This window comes from Pelodiscus sinensis, chromosome 5, assembly GCF_049634645.1.
Source record: "Pelodiscus sinensis isolate JC-2024 chromosome 5, ASM4963464v1, whole genome shotgun sequence".
Lineage (NCBI taxonomy): Eukaryota > Metazoa > Chordata > Testudines > Trionychidae > Pelodiscus > Pelodiscus sinensis.
The window spans coordinates 50,668,375-50,683,307 of record NC_134715.1 but is presented as its reverse complement, the minus strand read 5'-3'; the positions used below and the strand labels follow the sequence as shown (position 1 = coordinate 50,683,307).

The window sequence follows — 14,933 nt, the reverse complement described above, 5'->3', positions numbered from 1 at the left end:
AAGGGGGAGACGTTACAAGGTCTGGGTAGGAGATATGGTGCAGAAGCAGGCTGGGGTATGGGGCCTGGCCAAGGGGAGGAAGCAAGATCAAGGGAAACTGAAGTATGTGGCCAGGCAGGAGAGTGAAGGAGAAATGGTGGATGCAGGAGCAGGATGGAGATAGGGTATCTGGCCAGGAGGGAGGGTGTTGGTGCAAGCTGGGATTGCAGGGTCATGGCAGGGGGAGGAGAGTGAATGAGGAGAATTGAGGTGCAGGGGGTCTGGGAATGAGAAGGGACGCTTACCTTGCTTTGCAACTCCTTGCAGTGGGGAAAGCTTTTGGACTTGTGTCACGCACTGTCGTTCCCCCAGCAGGGTGGGGAGGGAGTTCATCCCCGTCCATGTGGTGGGGGAGCCCACGCAGCCAGGAGGCTGCAAAGCATCAGCTCTGTCTTTCTACTGGGAGGCATGGAGGGTGGGGAAGGTGAAGAAAGCCCTGACCCTGACAGACCAACTTGCGGATTGCAGCAGAGCCAGCAGCTCTGTGCGTTGCCACTCCCCCAGAGACGGGGAGGAAAGAGTGGCAGTGCATGGAGCCACTTCAAGGCACTGAGGTCCAGGAGCAGCTCTACTGGTTTTTATGGCGGTCTCGAACCCACTCGGCACCCCCCTCCTCTGGGCAACAGCAGCTGCTGTAAGAAAGAACAAACAGCAGCCTGGAGATGAAGGAGGCAGCTGCAACGCAGACAGACCCCGTGCACCAGAGGTAGGCCTGCAGCAGGGATGAGGGAGCTATCGGGTGCACAGTGGTGGAGCAAAGGGTGGTGGGGACTCACCAGCGGCAGTGTGCACCACACTGGAACTGGGGAATGTGGTGGTGTGAGCCGTTGCGGGTTCGGGGGCACTTCTGAGCACCCAGTTGCTGTGTGTGCAGCTTAACCTGCTGCCAGGGAAGGGGGAAGGTGCCAGCAGCAGGTTAGTCTGTGCGCACAGCGGCTGGGTGCTCAGAGGTGCCTCTGAGCCAGCTATGGGTGCACATGCCACTCAAAATCAGCACGCGTACCATATGTTGCCGACCCCTGCAATAGGATAGTCAATTAAAACCTTCAGTTATTCTAGAATACCTTTCTCTTCATTTGGACTTGAAGGTCTGCTAACAGTTTTGTCATTTCATCAACTTTAGCAGTTGCTGTTCTCACATCTATTTTGGCTTGCCTGCATATAAAGATACCCCTCAATTAATTACATTTATCAGATTGTGAAAAAAACCCAGAACTTAACAGATGATTTATAAAATCATGTGAAGTCGACCATATCATCAAAACTTTTCACACAGGGACAGCAGCAGCAGCTACTGACTGTTAGGTGGAAGAGATTCGAGAGGACACCAAACAGGAGGTACATAAGCCATTGTACTGCTGAATAAAAGTTTGTGGAGGACTCCATAACCTAAATTTTCTGAAGTGAGTTGATGATTTTGGGCTCCTCAAATTTCTGAGTTCTCAACTTGAGACATTTTAAAGGGGTTTGTTTTTCAGAAGTTGAAGGCTCAGGACTCTGAAAATCAAGCCCTCTTAATAGGTTTCAAATTGGGTACCCAAAATCATTAGCCATTTTCAAAAATCTCAGTGTATGTGCTTCAGAATATAGACAGGTTTGGCTGGGATGGAGAAGGAAGGGGAAGATAAACTGGAGTAGGGTCAAAGGATGGTACGGTACTTAGGCAGTTTTCCCCAGTGGAAATAAAGCAACTCTACTCTTACTCTGATTTAGGTCAGGGGAAACAACACAGATTCCTTCCTCCTTTATCCAGTGCGCTGGGCTACGTTTAAACCAGTCACAGAAAAACAACCACCACCACCACCTTAAGATTGCAAAGTCATGCCTTGAAAAGTGAGAAAATGGCATAATTAAAAGTGCATTTCTGGCTCCTTAACCTAGCCTCTTTGCCCAGCCAGTCTCAGGTCCCACTCTATCCCCAAAACTCTGCTTCTTGTCTGTCTTCCCTTTTTACCTACCCCATCTCCCAGTGCCAGTGTCCTTGCCCAACCAGTCTCAGCCTCCTCACCATGTTGGTTCTCAGTCTCACCGTACTCTTGGTCCTAGCCTACTCCTCTTCCTCTCCCCAGGTTTGGCTTTTGTCCCCTCTGCATTTGAATCAGATGGCTTCCTACTCCACAATACCTAAATGCCAGCTGGGAAAGATAAGGTCCCTGCACTCAGTTCCAATGTCTAGTCCCAACCCTGAGCACTTGAAAGCACCTCGGTCACAGGAAAAGAGTTGTATCCTGAGGGAGGGTACAGAGGGTTTGACCTGGAGCATGGAGTTGGGGTGTTGGACGAAGTGGGCCCTGACTAGGAGGTGCTTACTTAGGTGATTCTGGGCTAGTAGCCCTGCAGGACCCTGAGGCAGGCTTCCTGCCCACAGCAGTCCCAGGCTGCTGCAAATGGCTGTCTGCCTGTGACTCTGCTTTGGGCACCAGAGGGGAGGGAGAGGCTTCATGTGCTGCCTCTACTCCCCTAGCTAAACCTCTCAGCTCCTATTGGCTGGAAACTGGCTAATAGGAACTGAAGAATTTTTCTGACATGCGGGAAAAGCATGCAAAGCGTCCCCCCCCCCCCCCTCCAGAGCAGCCAGCTGCTTAAAGCTGGGGGTTGCTCTGAAGTGGCTGGCCACTCTATGCCTGACAGTCCCATCAGCGTGGCCTGCTAGCTGGATCCAGTGGGTTGGCAGGCCCGATCCGGACTGCGGGATGTATCTTGCCCTTCTCTGTCTTAATGGCTCTTTCACATGTTCAATGTTATGCTAATAGATTTATCAAGTTGGAAGGCTTTTCACTTTTAAGTTAACAGATCCACTTTGTGGGAAGAGTCACCAGTCTGCAAGCAGCAACAGTCTGCTGTGGGAGCCTTTGGGAATGGTCAGAACAGGGATAGGAAGAGGGGATAGGTCAAGCTTTCCTGGCCTATTATACCCGCCACCCATGAACACAAGCATCAACTATGACCACGCTTCACAATGTACTGCTCACTGACATATGTAGAGTGGTAGCTTGGAGTTTGGTTCACACCTGCTCTTCCCATTATGCTCTGGTGTAAGACTCTGTGATGGATGACTAATCCATTGAGGCTAGCCTATGTTAACATGGTTCCACCATCTTCTTTGCACCCTCTTTCTGACTAGGCACACCATGACGCTCTGCCCCGAGCTCAGAGCCGTAACAAGGGTGAGGCAAGTGGGACACTTGCCCCAGGCGCAGTACATTAGGGGCGCAAAATTAAAAATTTGAAAGTTAAAATATTTCATTTATATCTTTACTATCATTTATTTGCAATCTGAATATATGTGAAATTAACAACACGTGCAATAAATACAAATACTACAAAAAATAAGCATTTTATCATTTTTCAGGGGGCAGTTCAGTAGCTTGCCCCAGGCACAGAAAACCTTAAGTTTCGGCTCTGCCCCAGCCGAGCAGTACTGGGGTCGTGGACCATGGTGGGTGTGCTTTGGGTTCCTATGAGTGTGAAAGGGGTAGAGGAAGGGACACGGGGAGGGGCTAGCCTCCCTGGGTGGACAGATCACTAACTTGTGCTCTTGTGGAAAGGGTATCTCCAGAAAAGGAGACAGGCCTAATAACAGAACATAATACATCCTAAAACCCTCAGTCATCCAACCAGTGGAGATGGCCTTGGCCTACCCCTTCTTTCCACTACAGCAACCAATACTTTAGGGTGGGCGAGATTCTGTGGCCTGCACTGTGCAGGGGGTCAGACTAGATGATCATAATGGTCCCTTCTGACCTTAAAGTCTATGAGTCTATGAGTGAGGAATCTTCCTGAACAACTTAGGGTAGGGTTCTATGTAAATTAAGGGTACGAAGGCACTATTTCTCTCTCTGAAGTATCTTGCTTTAGAAAGAAGATAGGTATGTGTATGGGTTGGTTATGAAGAAAGTGGGAAGCCATACTTGGCTGAAACATGGGAGACAAATGCACTAAGACTTTGTGCTTATGGAATGTGGTGAAAGGGCAGTCAGCCATCATGGCCTTCAATTTATTCATCCTTCTTGTAGCGATAATAGTTATCAGAAAAGTAACCTTAGCGTTTGTGGCTGGGTCTCCATGGCAGCAAGAAGTCCTAGTGGTTAGGTGTGGAATTAGCTAGCAGGACGAGAGAGCAGGACCCTGCTACTGGTGTCCCTGACCTAAAAACTCCAGCCCACTATATTAGTAGAGTATTTACGTTTGGGGCATGGTCCCAAGAGTCCAGGTTTCTCCCTTTGTTAGGAGTCTAGCAGGTTCCCCAATTTGACCCAGGGTTGGGGTGGAGGCTTACTTGCTCTGCTGGCTGGCCAAATGGATAGACATTAATTCCTGTCCTGCACACTGCAGAACCACGCTCCTGGCTCTTTGCTGGTGAGCCCCTAACTGAGCCAGGCACCTTCCTTTTATCCTCCCTCCAGGCCTAGTATTAGCTGCAGGTAAAGCAGAGCAGGGCTAGCTGGGCCAAAAGGCGAGGCGCCCCTCTTTTCAACTCCCTCAAAATCAGGCGCCCCTCTTTTCAACTCCCTCACAATCTTGAACAGGATAGCACATGAGGCCCTTCCAGAATCATACAGTCAGCAGGTGAGCACAGACTGATTACCCTACCATAGGGGCTGCAAGTAAAGAGCACTAATGGTCCACATTAGGGATATTAAAATGTGTTTATTTTTGTAAATATTTCTTTGTGTGTGGCATTGCGTGAAGGTTAACCGATGAGCTCATGCTCATCAGTTAACCATCTGTTACACTATTATATCTCTAGTCTATATTTTCATTTTAATGGAGATGAAACGAATCTTGATGACTCCAGGGACAGGAAGCAGTCCAAGAGAAGAGGAATGCCTATGAGCTCAGGAATTGGACATTTCTCTTGACCTCAACAGGGATATGCACATTGGTAAGAACATTTCTTTTCTGAATTTGTACCCTTATACAACATTTAACATTAAAAAGACAGAACAAGAACTGGAAAAAGACTATCATGCTAAAAATTATAATACATTTCTCCTTATCTATTTATCTTCCCATAAATACTGGATCTGTTTTCAACAAGGATTTCTTAAAGGTTTGTTGTTTGTTTGCTCAGACCTACACCATGTTACCCCTTTTGTGTTTCTGGTTCTAATACAGTTGTGTTGATGTATTTATGTATCTGTTTATCCATCTCTAACAAGGCAACACAAAACTAAAAATGAGTTTATTCCCACAAAGCACAACAGAAGTGAGAACAATATGCACAGAAAACAAACCAACAACAGATAAACAAAATATCTATGTAGTAAGAGAATGATCTTTCTTCAATACTGCCACACCTAGATGTTGTCAGAAATGTTGTTTATGATAATGTAAGTCACTTACTACTTACCTTAGATGGTTTTTCAGATTTCTATTTCTCCTGTAACCGAGTTTAGCCTGTTCTGAAAGGTCAAACCTAACCAATTCCAATTTCAAACCAACCTCCAGCTGAATTCTCAAACTAACATACCACAGTTAACATACCACAATTCTTCCTCCAGTTTCTACAGTTAGCTGAACAAATCATCCTTAAGAAAAGCATTATGATTGACAGGTGCAAAGATTAACCCATGCTGATTATTTATACATCTTCACTCAGCATCAAACCATCATCAGCTGCGAAAACAACATTCCCCTTTTCAGCATCTCTTACTCATTTGGGACAGCATTATAACACTTTTGATGCTGTATTTTACCAATCGCGATAGGATTGTAAAATTTAGACCCTAGATAGCCTGATAAGCCAGAAATCTGTTGCTGTAAAACCAAAATATGGATTATCAGATAAACTGCTGATTCTTATGTGAAATGTTTGACTTGGGTTATAACATTATAACACTATATGAGATCGATCTTTTAAGTATGAATTGATAAGCCACTAGCCAGCACTTCTTTCTTATTGTTATTAATAAAGAAGCACTTAAAATCAGAAACAGCATATGTATCAGCTGAGAGCAGGAGCTTTGCACATTTAAAGACACAACTTCATTTTTACTGTATGCTGTACTATGTGATCAACTGCAACAACAAATCAATAATTCTATCAGAAAGTATAGTACCTAGGAGTTAAACAAAAATTCAAAACAACAGGCAGCCTCTATTTGTGTAGAGTGATATAAAAATGTGTTAATCAAAACCTAAAACAACTTTTATGAACATCAAGATATACCTAATGTGGAATATTTGCAATACATGGACATTAACTTACTTCTTTGCAAAAGAAGTGTGGAACTCCTTTGAAAAAGACAATGTTGACTTTTGTTCTTCACATAAAGAACATAATATGTGTTCCTGTCCATTACCAGTATTTGGCAGCAGCAGAACGGCATTTTTGTTGAAAATAACAATATTGCTCAAAGGCAAATAGAGATGCAATTTTATTAAACTAACATTATTTTCAACAACTTCTTGGGAAAAACCTAAAGTAAAAGACTCAAATAGACTTTCTAAAACATTACTCTTCTACACGCAATAGCCTACACTGCCCTTCACATTTTCAGACATAGGTGAATTTTTAACAGAAGTGATATCTTAGTAGTGACAGAGCACTTTGAGGCACTTAAAACATAGTTTTATACAGTGCTTTCCAGTTTTCTCAAACAGAATTTCTTGGTTCAGAAAAATATTTTTTCTAGTAAAACTGAACAGAACACATGTTACAGATGAAAGTTTTATAGAAATTTGGTGTGTGCAAAATCCATTTGTCTGAAACTAGACATTGTTTATCCTGAGCCTTGGAACTTCCTGATCCGACACCCACATGACTAGACAGGTGCCAAACAAGAGAGTGTGCCAGACAAGGTGAAATCATTTCCAGCCTCTCTGCTGCAAGCCTCTAGGGTCTCCTGAAGCACTGACAGCCTTCCAACTAGGCTCCCCACCTTGCTGCTGGCCCTGGCTCTCAGGCTCCCTTCATGACAAACAGCTGAGCCGGCACAATGCGGTGGCCATTTTTATTCTAATGAAGCGGGGGATATTTAAATCCCCGCTTCATTGACTATGTCGGTATGTCAAATTTACATGGCTCGGTCAGCAGAGGCATATAGTCTAGACATACCCTTACAGTCCTTCAGTAGCTCAGCTGCACCAGTGTAGCTCTGTCACTGTAGTACTTAGTGAAGTTGCTACCTATGCAGATGGGAGAGCATCTCCTGTTAGTCTAATTACTCCACCTCCCCAAGAGTAAGGCATTTGATACGGTCTCGCATGATATTCTTATTGATAAACTAGGCAAAGATAACTTAGATAGGTCCACGATAAGGTGGGTGCATAATTGGCTGGATAACCATAGTCAGAGAGTTGTTGTTAACGGTGCTAAATCCTGCTGGAAAGGGATAACAAGTGGAGTTCCACAAGGGTCTGTTTTGGGACCCGTACTGTTCAATATCTTCATCAATGATGTAGATATTGGGATAGAGAGTACGCTTATTAAGTTTGCAGATGATACCAAACTGGGTGGGGTTGCAACTTCTTTGGAGGATAGGGACATAATTCAAAATGACCTTAGCAAGTTAGAGAAATGGTCAGAGGTAAACAGGATGAGGTTTAATAAAGAGAAATGCAAAGTGCTCCACTTAGGAAGGAACAAACAGTTCCATACATACAAGATGGGAAGCGACTGTCTAGGAAGGAGCATGGCGGAAAGGGATCTAGGGGTCATAGTGGACCACAAGTTGAATATGAGCCAACAGTGTGATGCTGTTGCAAAAAAAGCAAATATGATTCTAGGTTGTATCAACAGGTGTGTTGTAAGCAAAACTCGTGAAGTCATTCTGCCGCTCTACTCTGCACTAGTTAGGCCTCAGCTGGAGTACTGTGTCCAGTTCTGGGCGCCACATTTCAAGAAAGATGTGGAGAAATTGGAAAGGGTACAGAGAAGAGCGACAAGAATGATTAAAGGTTTAGAGAACATGACCTATGAAGCCAGGCTTCATGAACTGGGCTTGTTTAGTTTGGAAAAAAGAAGATTAAGGGGGGACATGATAGCGGTTTTCAAATATCTAAAAGGGTGTCACAAGGAGGAAGGAGAAAATTTGTTCCTCTTGGTTTCTGAGGACAGGACAAGGAGTAATGGGCTTAAAGTGCAGCAGGGGAGGTTTAGATTGGACATTAGGAAAAAATTCCTAACTGTCAGGGTGGTCAAATATTGGAATAAATTGCCAAGGGAGGTGGTGGAATCTCCCTCTCTGGAGATATTTAAGAACAGGTTAGATAGACATCTGTCAGGGATGGTGTAGACGGAGCTTGATCCTGCCTTGAGGGCGGGGGGCTGGACTCGATGACCTCTCGAGGTCCCTTCCAGTCCTATTATTCTATGATTCTATGATTCTATGACTAGAGAGCCCTGGACCAGAGAAGTTTAATGTGTACAGCTTCCATACCAACGCTGTGGAAGATGAATGAGATACTGGAATAAAGTGCTGTATCAGTGAATTACATGAAGAGAAACAATGCAATACATACAAGAAGGTTTTCTTCTCTCCACTTAAGGAATAAGAGGTATCAAGACATGAACAGACAACTGAAGCAGACACTAGCAACATACAGTTAGTGCTAGCATTGGACAAATACTGTGTTGTTGGTTTTTTTAAAATCAAATATAGTACAATTTACCAGATTCATCTTTGGTAAATTCTTCATGACAGAGAGGTAACTAATATTTTCCCCCTCAGCTAGCTTCTTTTTGAGAAGCTGAATTATAAAATAGCTTCTGAAGAGAGTCATCTTTGAATCAAGATTTTAAAATTACTTACAGCGATCACTAGACATCAAAAATCGCATTAAATTGGTTAACCATCTGATTAAAGAAGAGGGTGGGAGGGAAGGTTGCTAGCCTTGCCTCCCACCACAGGCGGGGGGCTACACTGGTTGGGCAGGAGCAGCCCCTGCCTTCAGGCCACATGGGCTCACCACAGGCAGAGGCTGCTCTAGCATCCCAGTAGAAACAGTCCCTGCTTGAGTAGTGGTTGCAGCCCCTGCCTATAGGGTGCTCAGCCTTCTGTGGACAGAACCTGCTCTGGCAGGGACACCAAAGCAGTCCCTGCCTAGGGTGGGTCAGAGCGCTCCGCAGACAGGTGCTGCTCCTGCCTGACCAGAACAGCTCCTGTACACACTTAACTGCCTCCAGGGCTGGAGCAGCCTCCTGCCTGTGGCAAGCAAGGAGATGCTCCAGCCCATATCGGTTTAACATTCACATCCCTAGTGATCACCCATACGGGCTTGCCAACATTGTCTTCAGTAAATAAAGGCACTTCGGTATTTACAATCTCTCGCTATTCTTCCGTAAATTTACCATAGAATTTATGCTGCTGTTGGACCAGCCTGTGTCTACAGCCAGCCCAGGCGGCTGCAAACAGACGCTGCTTCACCCTGCTCCTCTCCCTCAGCAGCAGCCTCTGTGCATGAGGAGCTTGGACCCCGCCGGACAGGAGCTGCTGCCACCCCACACTACTACCTCTGTATTAGGGGCAGCAGTGTAGGGCGGCAGGCAGCCAGTTCACAAGGGGAGCTTGTTTTTAATCTGGTTCCCCTTGCGGACCAGTTCCCACCTGGCATCCCGTGCTACTGCCTCTTGATACAGAGACAGCAGTGTAGGGTGGCATGGGGCTCCCCGGGAGTGGGGCCAGAGTGCACATGCTGCAGGCCACTCTCCTGGGGACTGTAGGATAGTCAAGAAAATGATAAAATACCACGTGGTTACTCAACTATTCTAATACCCGCTGTCTAACATCTCTATCCAGTAATATTCCAGATTACTGTTGATATTATCTAAAAAACACAATTAAAGCTTCTCTTCTCCTCACTATGAACTATTAATGGTGTATAATATTCATGAAGCAAAACAATAATTATCCAAGTCAACATACAATAAAAAACTTTAAACCTGTTCAGAGTATTTTGAATACTTCACAACTCCCAGAAGTTCTAATGTGATTTATTGCCCATACAACTGGATTTTGTGCAAATATGCTGTGCTAATAAAAATATATTGCTGGTCCTCAGGGCACAACGCTGCTAAAAGGGAGCAAAGAGCATTCAATACCATAAATGAATTGAACATTGAGCACCTCACAGGATGGGACTCTAAAATGTAAAGCTAGCCCCAAGATTATCTCTATGTTAAAGCTTATCAGACATGGTATTAATGGGTGCTGCAGCTTACTACAGCAGCAATTTGCTTAACTCTAGATATAACTAGTGTAATGGACAGGACGAGTCACCAGCACCTAGTGACTAAGGGGTTCAACTCAGATAGCTAGCAAAGGTGCTGGCCAAGGGGCTGGGAGAACCAATTATCAGTAACAGCTCTGTAATTAAGACAAGGCCAACGATAAAATAATAAGTCAGAAAGGAATACAAGACAGAACACAACATTTAGAAGGATTGTTGTTTTTTACCTCAATTGTTTCCGTAGCTGTTCTACTTCCACATTTTGTTCTGTTACCGTTTTCAGAAATTGTTGATTAGTCTGTAAAATGAGGAAAGATTTATAACATATTCTTTGTTCTGCTAAAGACTACTTAAATGCACACTCTTGTTATATAGTGTCTTTTATCTGACACACAGTATGTTCACTAATGAATACAGACATGCAGATTTATTCATTTATTCTCTTTAATCAACTTATTGCTTATTTTATGGAGGCTTATTCATTAATGCACTGTCTCTTATCAGGCATCCCATTAAGGTAGACTAAATACTATGACCAGAAGTACCAAAATACTATCTTCCCAATTCTCAATTTAAACTCTATTAAATTACAGCTTGATTCAGTTAAAAAACCATCTATTTGCTACATAAACCAGAGACACTTTGCACTTAATAACTATTGGAAGTTATACTACAATTTTTGGAGCATCATAACACATTATATAAAGATTACTTAAGGTTCAGATGATTCCTGTTTACAGCCATTGTATAATACTCAACTAGTAGTTTAAACAGAAGTGTCAAACTTATTTTGAAGAAAAAGCCAACTCTCACTTTCAATTATGGTCTGTTGGTGACAGTAAAAACACAGTATTATACCTAACACCCAAAGTCTAGTATGGGACTATAACCTAAAAATACAGGACTATGAACAAAGTCATCAATGTCAATGGGATTACAAGAATATCCTAATGCTGGTATGTACATTCTGATTCACCAAAGAATATATGTGTGGTTATAAATGAAAGCCAGGGTCATGCTGGTCGTTAATATCATTGCAAAATACATGTACAGATACTACATTAGAAGTTAGGTACCCATGCTGAAAATATTCTGTTGCTATCAAGCCAGAGTAGACAAAACAAGTTTTCTGTTAGATAAGAGATATTTATTCACCTGTTTGTTGACATGTAAAATGGCTTTGTAAGTCAACACAATGGCTGTACATCTACATAGCAAGCAAGTCATCAGAGGACATGAAATCAAAATGGACACAGAAAATAAACTATATGGGGTCTCTCCACTCTGCGGTTCAGTGAACTTTGGGGAATATAAAGAGAAGGCAAGGAAGACATCTCTATCTTGCGCTTACGAAGTAACAGGGTAGTGTGATTACTAGGGCCCTACCAAATTCGCAGTTTAGAAAAAGCATCACAGACCATTAAAATCTGACATATTATTTGTTATCTTATAATATACAAGTTTCACAGGGGAGACCACTGTTTCATAAATTGGGAAACCTGACCCAAAAGGAAGTTGCAAGGGGGTTCCAAGTTTATTTTAGAAAAGGATCAAAGTATTGTCACCCTTACTTCTGTGTTGCTTTCAGCTCTGTGCCCCACCATCGGAAGAGAAGGAAGGGTGGCAATTAGGAATGTAAGCGTATTGGATAATTGACTAGTCCCTCAACTGGTCACTTCCCCTCTCTTGCTGCCTGTATTAGAGGCAAGTGGGGATGGGGAGAGCAGGAGCCAATTCCACCCAGCACTGTCTCCATGGGGGGAAGGGATAGCAGGAACTGGGTGCAAAATGGCAATCATCTGATTCCCGGCTTGCGCTCAGTCCCAGATGCTGGCAGGCTCTTTATACATTTAGAAGGCAGAGCTGCAGCAGGGTTAGCTCTTAGGGCAGTTAGCTCTGTGGCTCCCCCACTTACGGGCTAATCGACTAATCAATGGAAAAATCCATTGACTAGTTGATTAGCTGATTGAACAAAATTTAATCGTTTAAATTGGCAATACCATATCATACATACTTCTGAACTACTGCTGGCAGTGGCTCTGCCTTCAGAGCAAGACTTACAACCAGCAATCAACACTTTCCAGATGCCCAGCTCTGAAGGTAGCTCCACTGCCACCAGCAGCTAAAAAGTAAGAGTAGCAGTACTGTAACCCTCTTTTTCCTCATCTCCCCTCCCCCCCACACACACAGTAACTTTGCAACCACCCCACAACTTCCTTTTGGGTCAGGATCCCTACAGTAAAAACATAATGACATTTCAGATTTAAATATCTGAAATAATAAAATATACTATTTTAAAAATCCCATGATTGAAACTGACCAAAATGGACTGTTAATTTGATAGGGCAGTAGTGATCACATTCATGAAAACTGAATTTCAACCAGGGGTGTTGAAATACTGAAAAGGACATTTGAGTGGGATAAACCTCTTTCAGACATAAGATTAGTCTGTTAATAATCACATTATGATTTTTTTATATGTAATTCTTTTTTTTTTCATTAACCCCATCTCTGGAATCTTGAACCTTAGATCATTTGTTTTTATTTGTTTTCTCTATAAATGCAGCTCAATACTCTAGTATTATACAAGGAACAGAACCTGAGTTGAATCATTCAAGCTAGTGTGTATGTTTTTTCCAGGACTTCAACAGGGTTCAAAAAAGTTCTAGAAAAATTCCTGGAGGTTAGCTCCATCAATGGCCAGGATGAATAGTGATGGTGTCCCTGGCCTCTATTTTTCAGAGGCTAGAAATGGATGAAAGGAGAGGATAACCTGTTCTGTTCACTCCCTCTGGAGCATCTCGTATTGACCACTGTTGGAAGACAGGATACTGGGCTAGACGAACCTTTGGTCTGACCCAGTATGGCCTTTCTTATGTAACAGCAAACATGGTATCTGTTTGGTGGATAAGGGACTGCTTCAAAGGAGCTTGTATATACTTATGATAGCAGTTTTCAAGTATATAAAAGGGTGTCACAAGGAGGAGGTAGAAAAATTATTCTTCTTGGCCTCTGAGGATAGAACAAGAAGCAATGGGCTTAAACTGCAGTAAGGGAGGTTTGGAAAAAATTCTTAACTGTCAGGGTGGTTAGATCCTGGAATAAATCACCTGGGGAGGTTGTGGAATCCCCATCACTGGGGATATTTAAGAGTAGGTTAGATAGACTCCTATCAGGCATGATCTAGACTGTGCTTGGTACTGTCGTGAGGGCAGGGAGGTGGGACTTGATGATCTCTCGAAGTTCCTTCCAGCTCTAGCATTCTATGATTGTTAACCTGCAAGCCAGTCAGAACCCAGCAGCAGCTGACAAACAGTTAAGAAATCAGCTAGTCTCCCTCTCATTGGAAGCAGAGGGCTAATGCAGTGACTCTCTGTTCTGGATACCCCGAGAATCATCACAGAGACTCCTGCTGATATCAACAGGAGGTTTGCACAAACACGTAGGATAGAATACAACTTTTATATAGTAACTTGACCTTTTGAGCCATGATTATATAACTGCCACCAAACAAACTGACACTTTCATCCACACGAAAGCCTCAAAGAACTCAATATTGCATTACTTGAGCACAAAGTCTATCCACTGAGAAACAGTTACACAGTTGAAACCCCAGATTTCATCTATACTGTACCTTATTGTTACACTGTAGGAAGATACACTCACCTTTACAACCACTGCTATTTCTTCCTTTTTACTTCACTTTTCCCATCCTCCTTTCTGTCTTTCTCTCTCTATTTTCCCTCCTAGCAACATCTTTGATCCCACCTTTTTCTTAAGAAGATGAGGGAATGAGGTGAGGAAAAAGGAAAAATCCAACTGATAACCATGAGGCCAAACCACAAAACAGAAAGCCATGGCTCATGCAGTAAGGCAAGATTTTCAAACTGACTAGCAATTTTAGGTGCTGTAAAGGCATCTCTGGTTGAAGACTGACTTTTCAGGAAGCGATCAGTTTCTATCCTTTAAAAAAAAAAAAAATTCCCCTCCATGGTACCTGAAACGGAGGCAGCCAAAATTGCTAGCAATCTTTGAAGAAGTTGGCTTAACATTAGTTTGAGCAGAAGCCAACACGCAAGAGTGGGAAGAATGGTTTCAAATCCCCAGAAGCATAAGCCAAGAAAATAATCCTAAAAAGATGGATCATAAAGGGCAAGAACGTCGACATCATCAATGACAAACTTCATAGAACACTAGTAAATGTGGTGTAGAATTGACCTATATAACCTGTAATTATGGGAGACTTAAAAATGTGCTGGACAAACTTAGTTTTCATTTGAAATAAAGTAACTTTTTTTGCCTTTTCCCTGAGATCACATTTTCCTGACTCAAATTCAACATAATGCAAACTATACACTAGTGTGAAAGCTTGTCACCAACTTCTAAAGATCACAAATTACTGCTTATACCACAGCCAGCTAGGGTGTCTAAAAAAGAGCCACAGTTCCTTGGATTTGGACTCCAAAATCCGTTTATCCTTTCATAGGGCAATGCTGAACAGGCTACAACTTATTGCACAAGGCAAGGTAACCACAAGCTTCCTACCAGTTGGTGGCCTATACCTGAAAAAATTGCTCTGAGCAGCCAAATTATCAATGATCACAAGAGTGGTCAGCAGCATGAAATTCGGTATAACTAAGGGGACTGAGAATAAGGAACAACTCCCTGCTTTGACAGAGATTCCATCTGTGGTCTCGGTCAACTCACAAAAGCCACAATTT

The 14,933-nt window shown here is 43.2% G+C and overlaps 1 protein-coding gene across 3 annotated transcripts in view; it reads right to left on the bottom strand.

Annotated features, from left to right (window-relative positions):
• Positions 1–14,933, bottom strand: part of SCLT1 (sodium channel and clathrin linker 1) — a 135,232-nt gene that overhangs the window by 83,168 nt on the left and 37,131 nt on the right. For all 3 annotated transcript variants that reach the window (XM_025187118.2, XM_025187119.2, XM_075929971.1), the window contains 2 exons: positions 10,440–10,510; positions 1,104–1,194 (listed from right to left, as the gene is read on the bottom strand). In XM_025187118.2, coding sequence (XP_025042903.1) covers positions 1,104–1,194; positions 10,440–10,510 — 162 coding nt within the window. The remainder of the gene's footprint in view (positions 1–1,103; positions 1,195–10,439; positions 10,511–14,933) is intronic.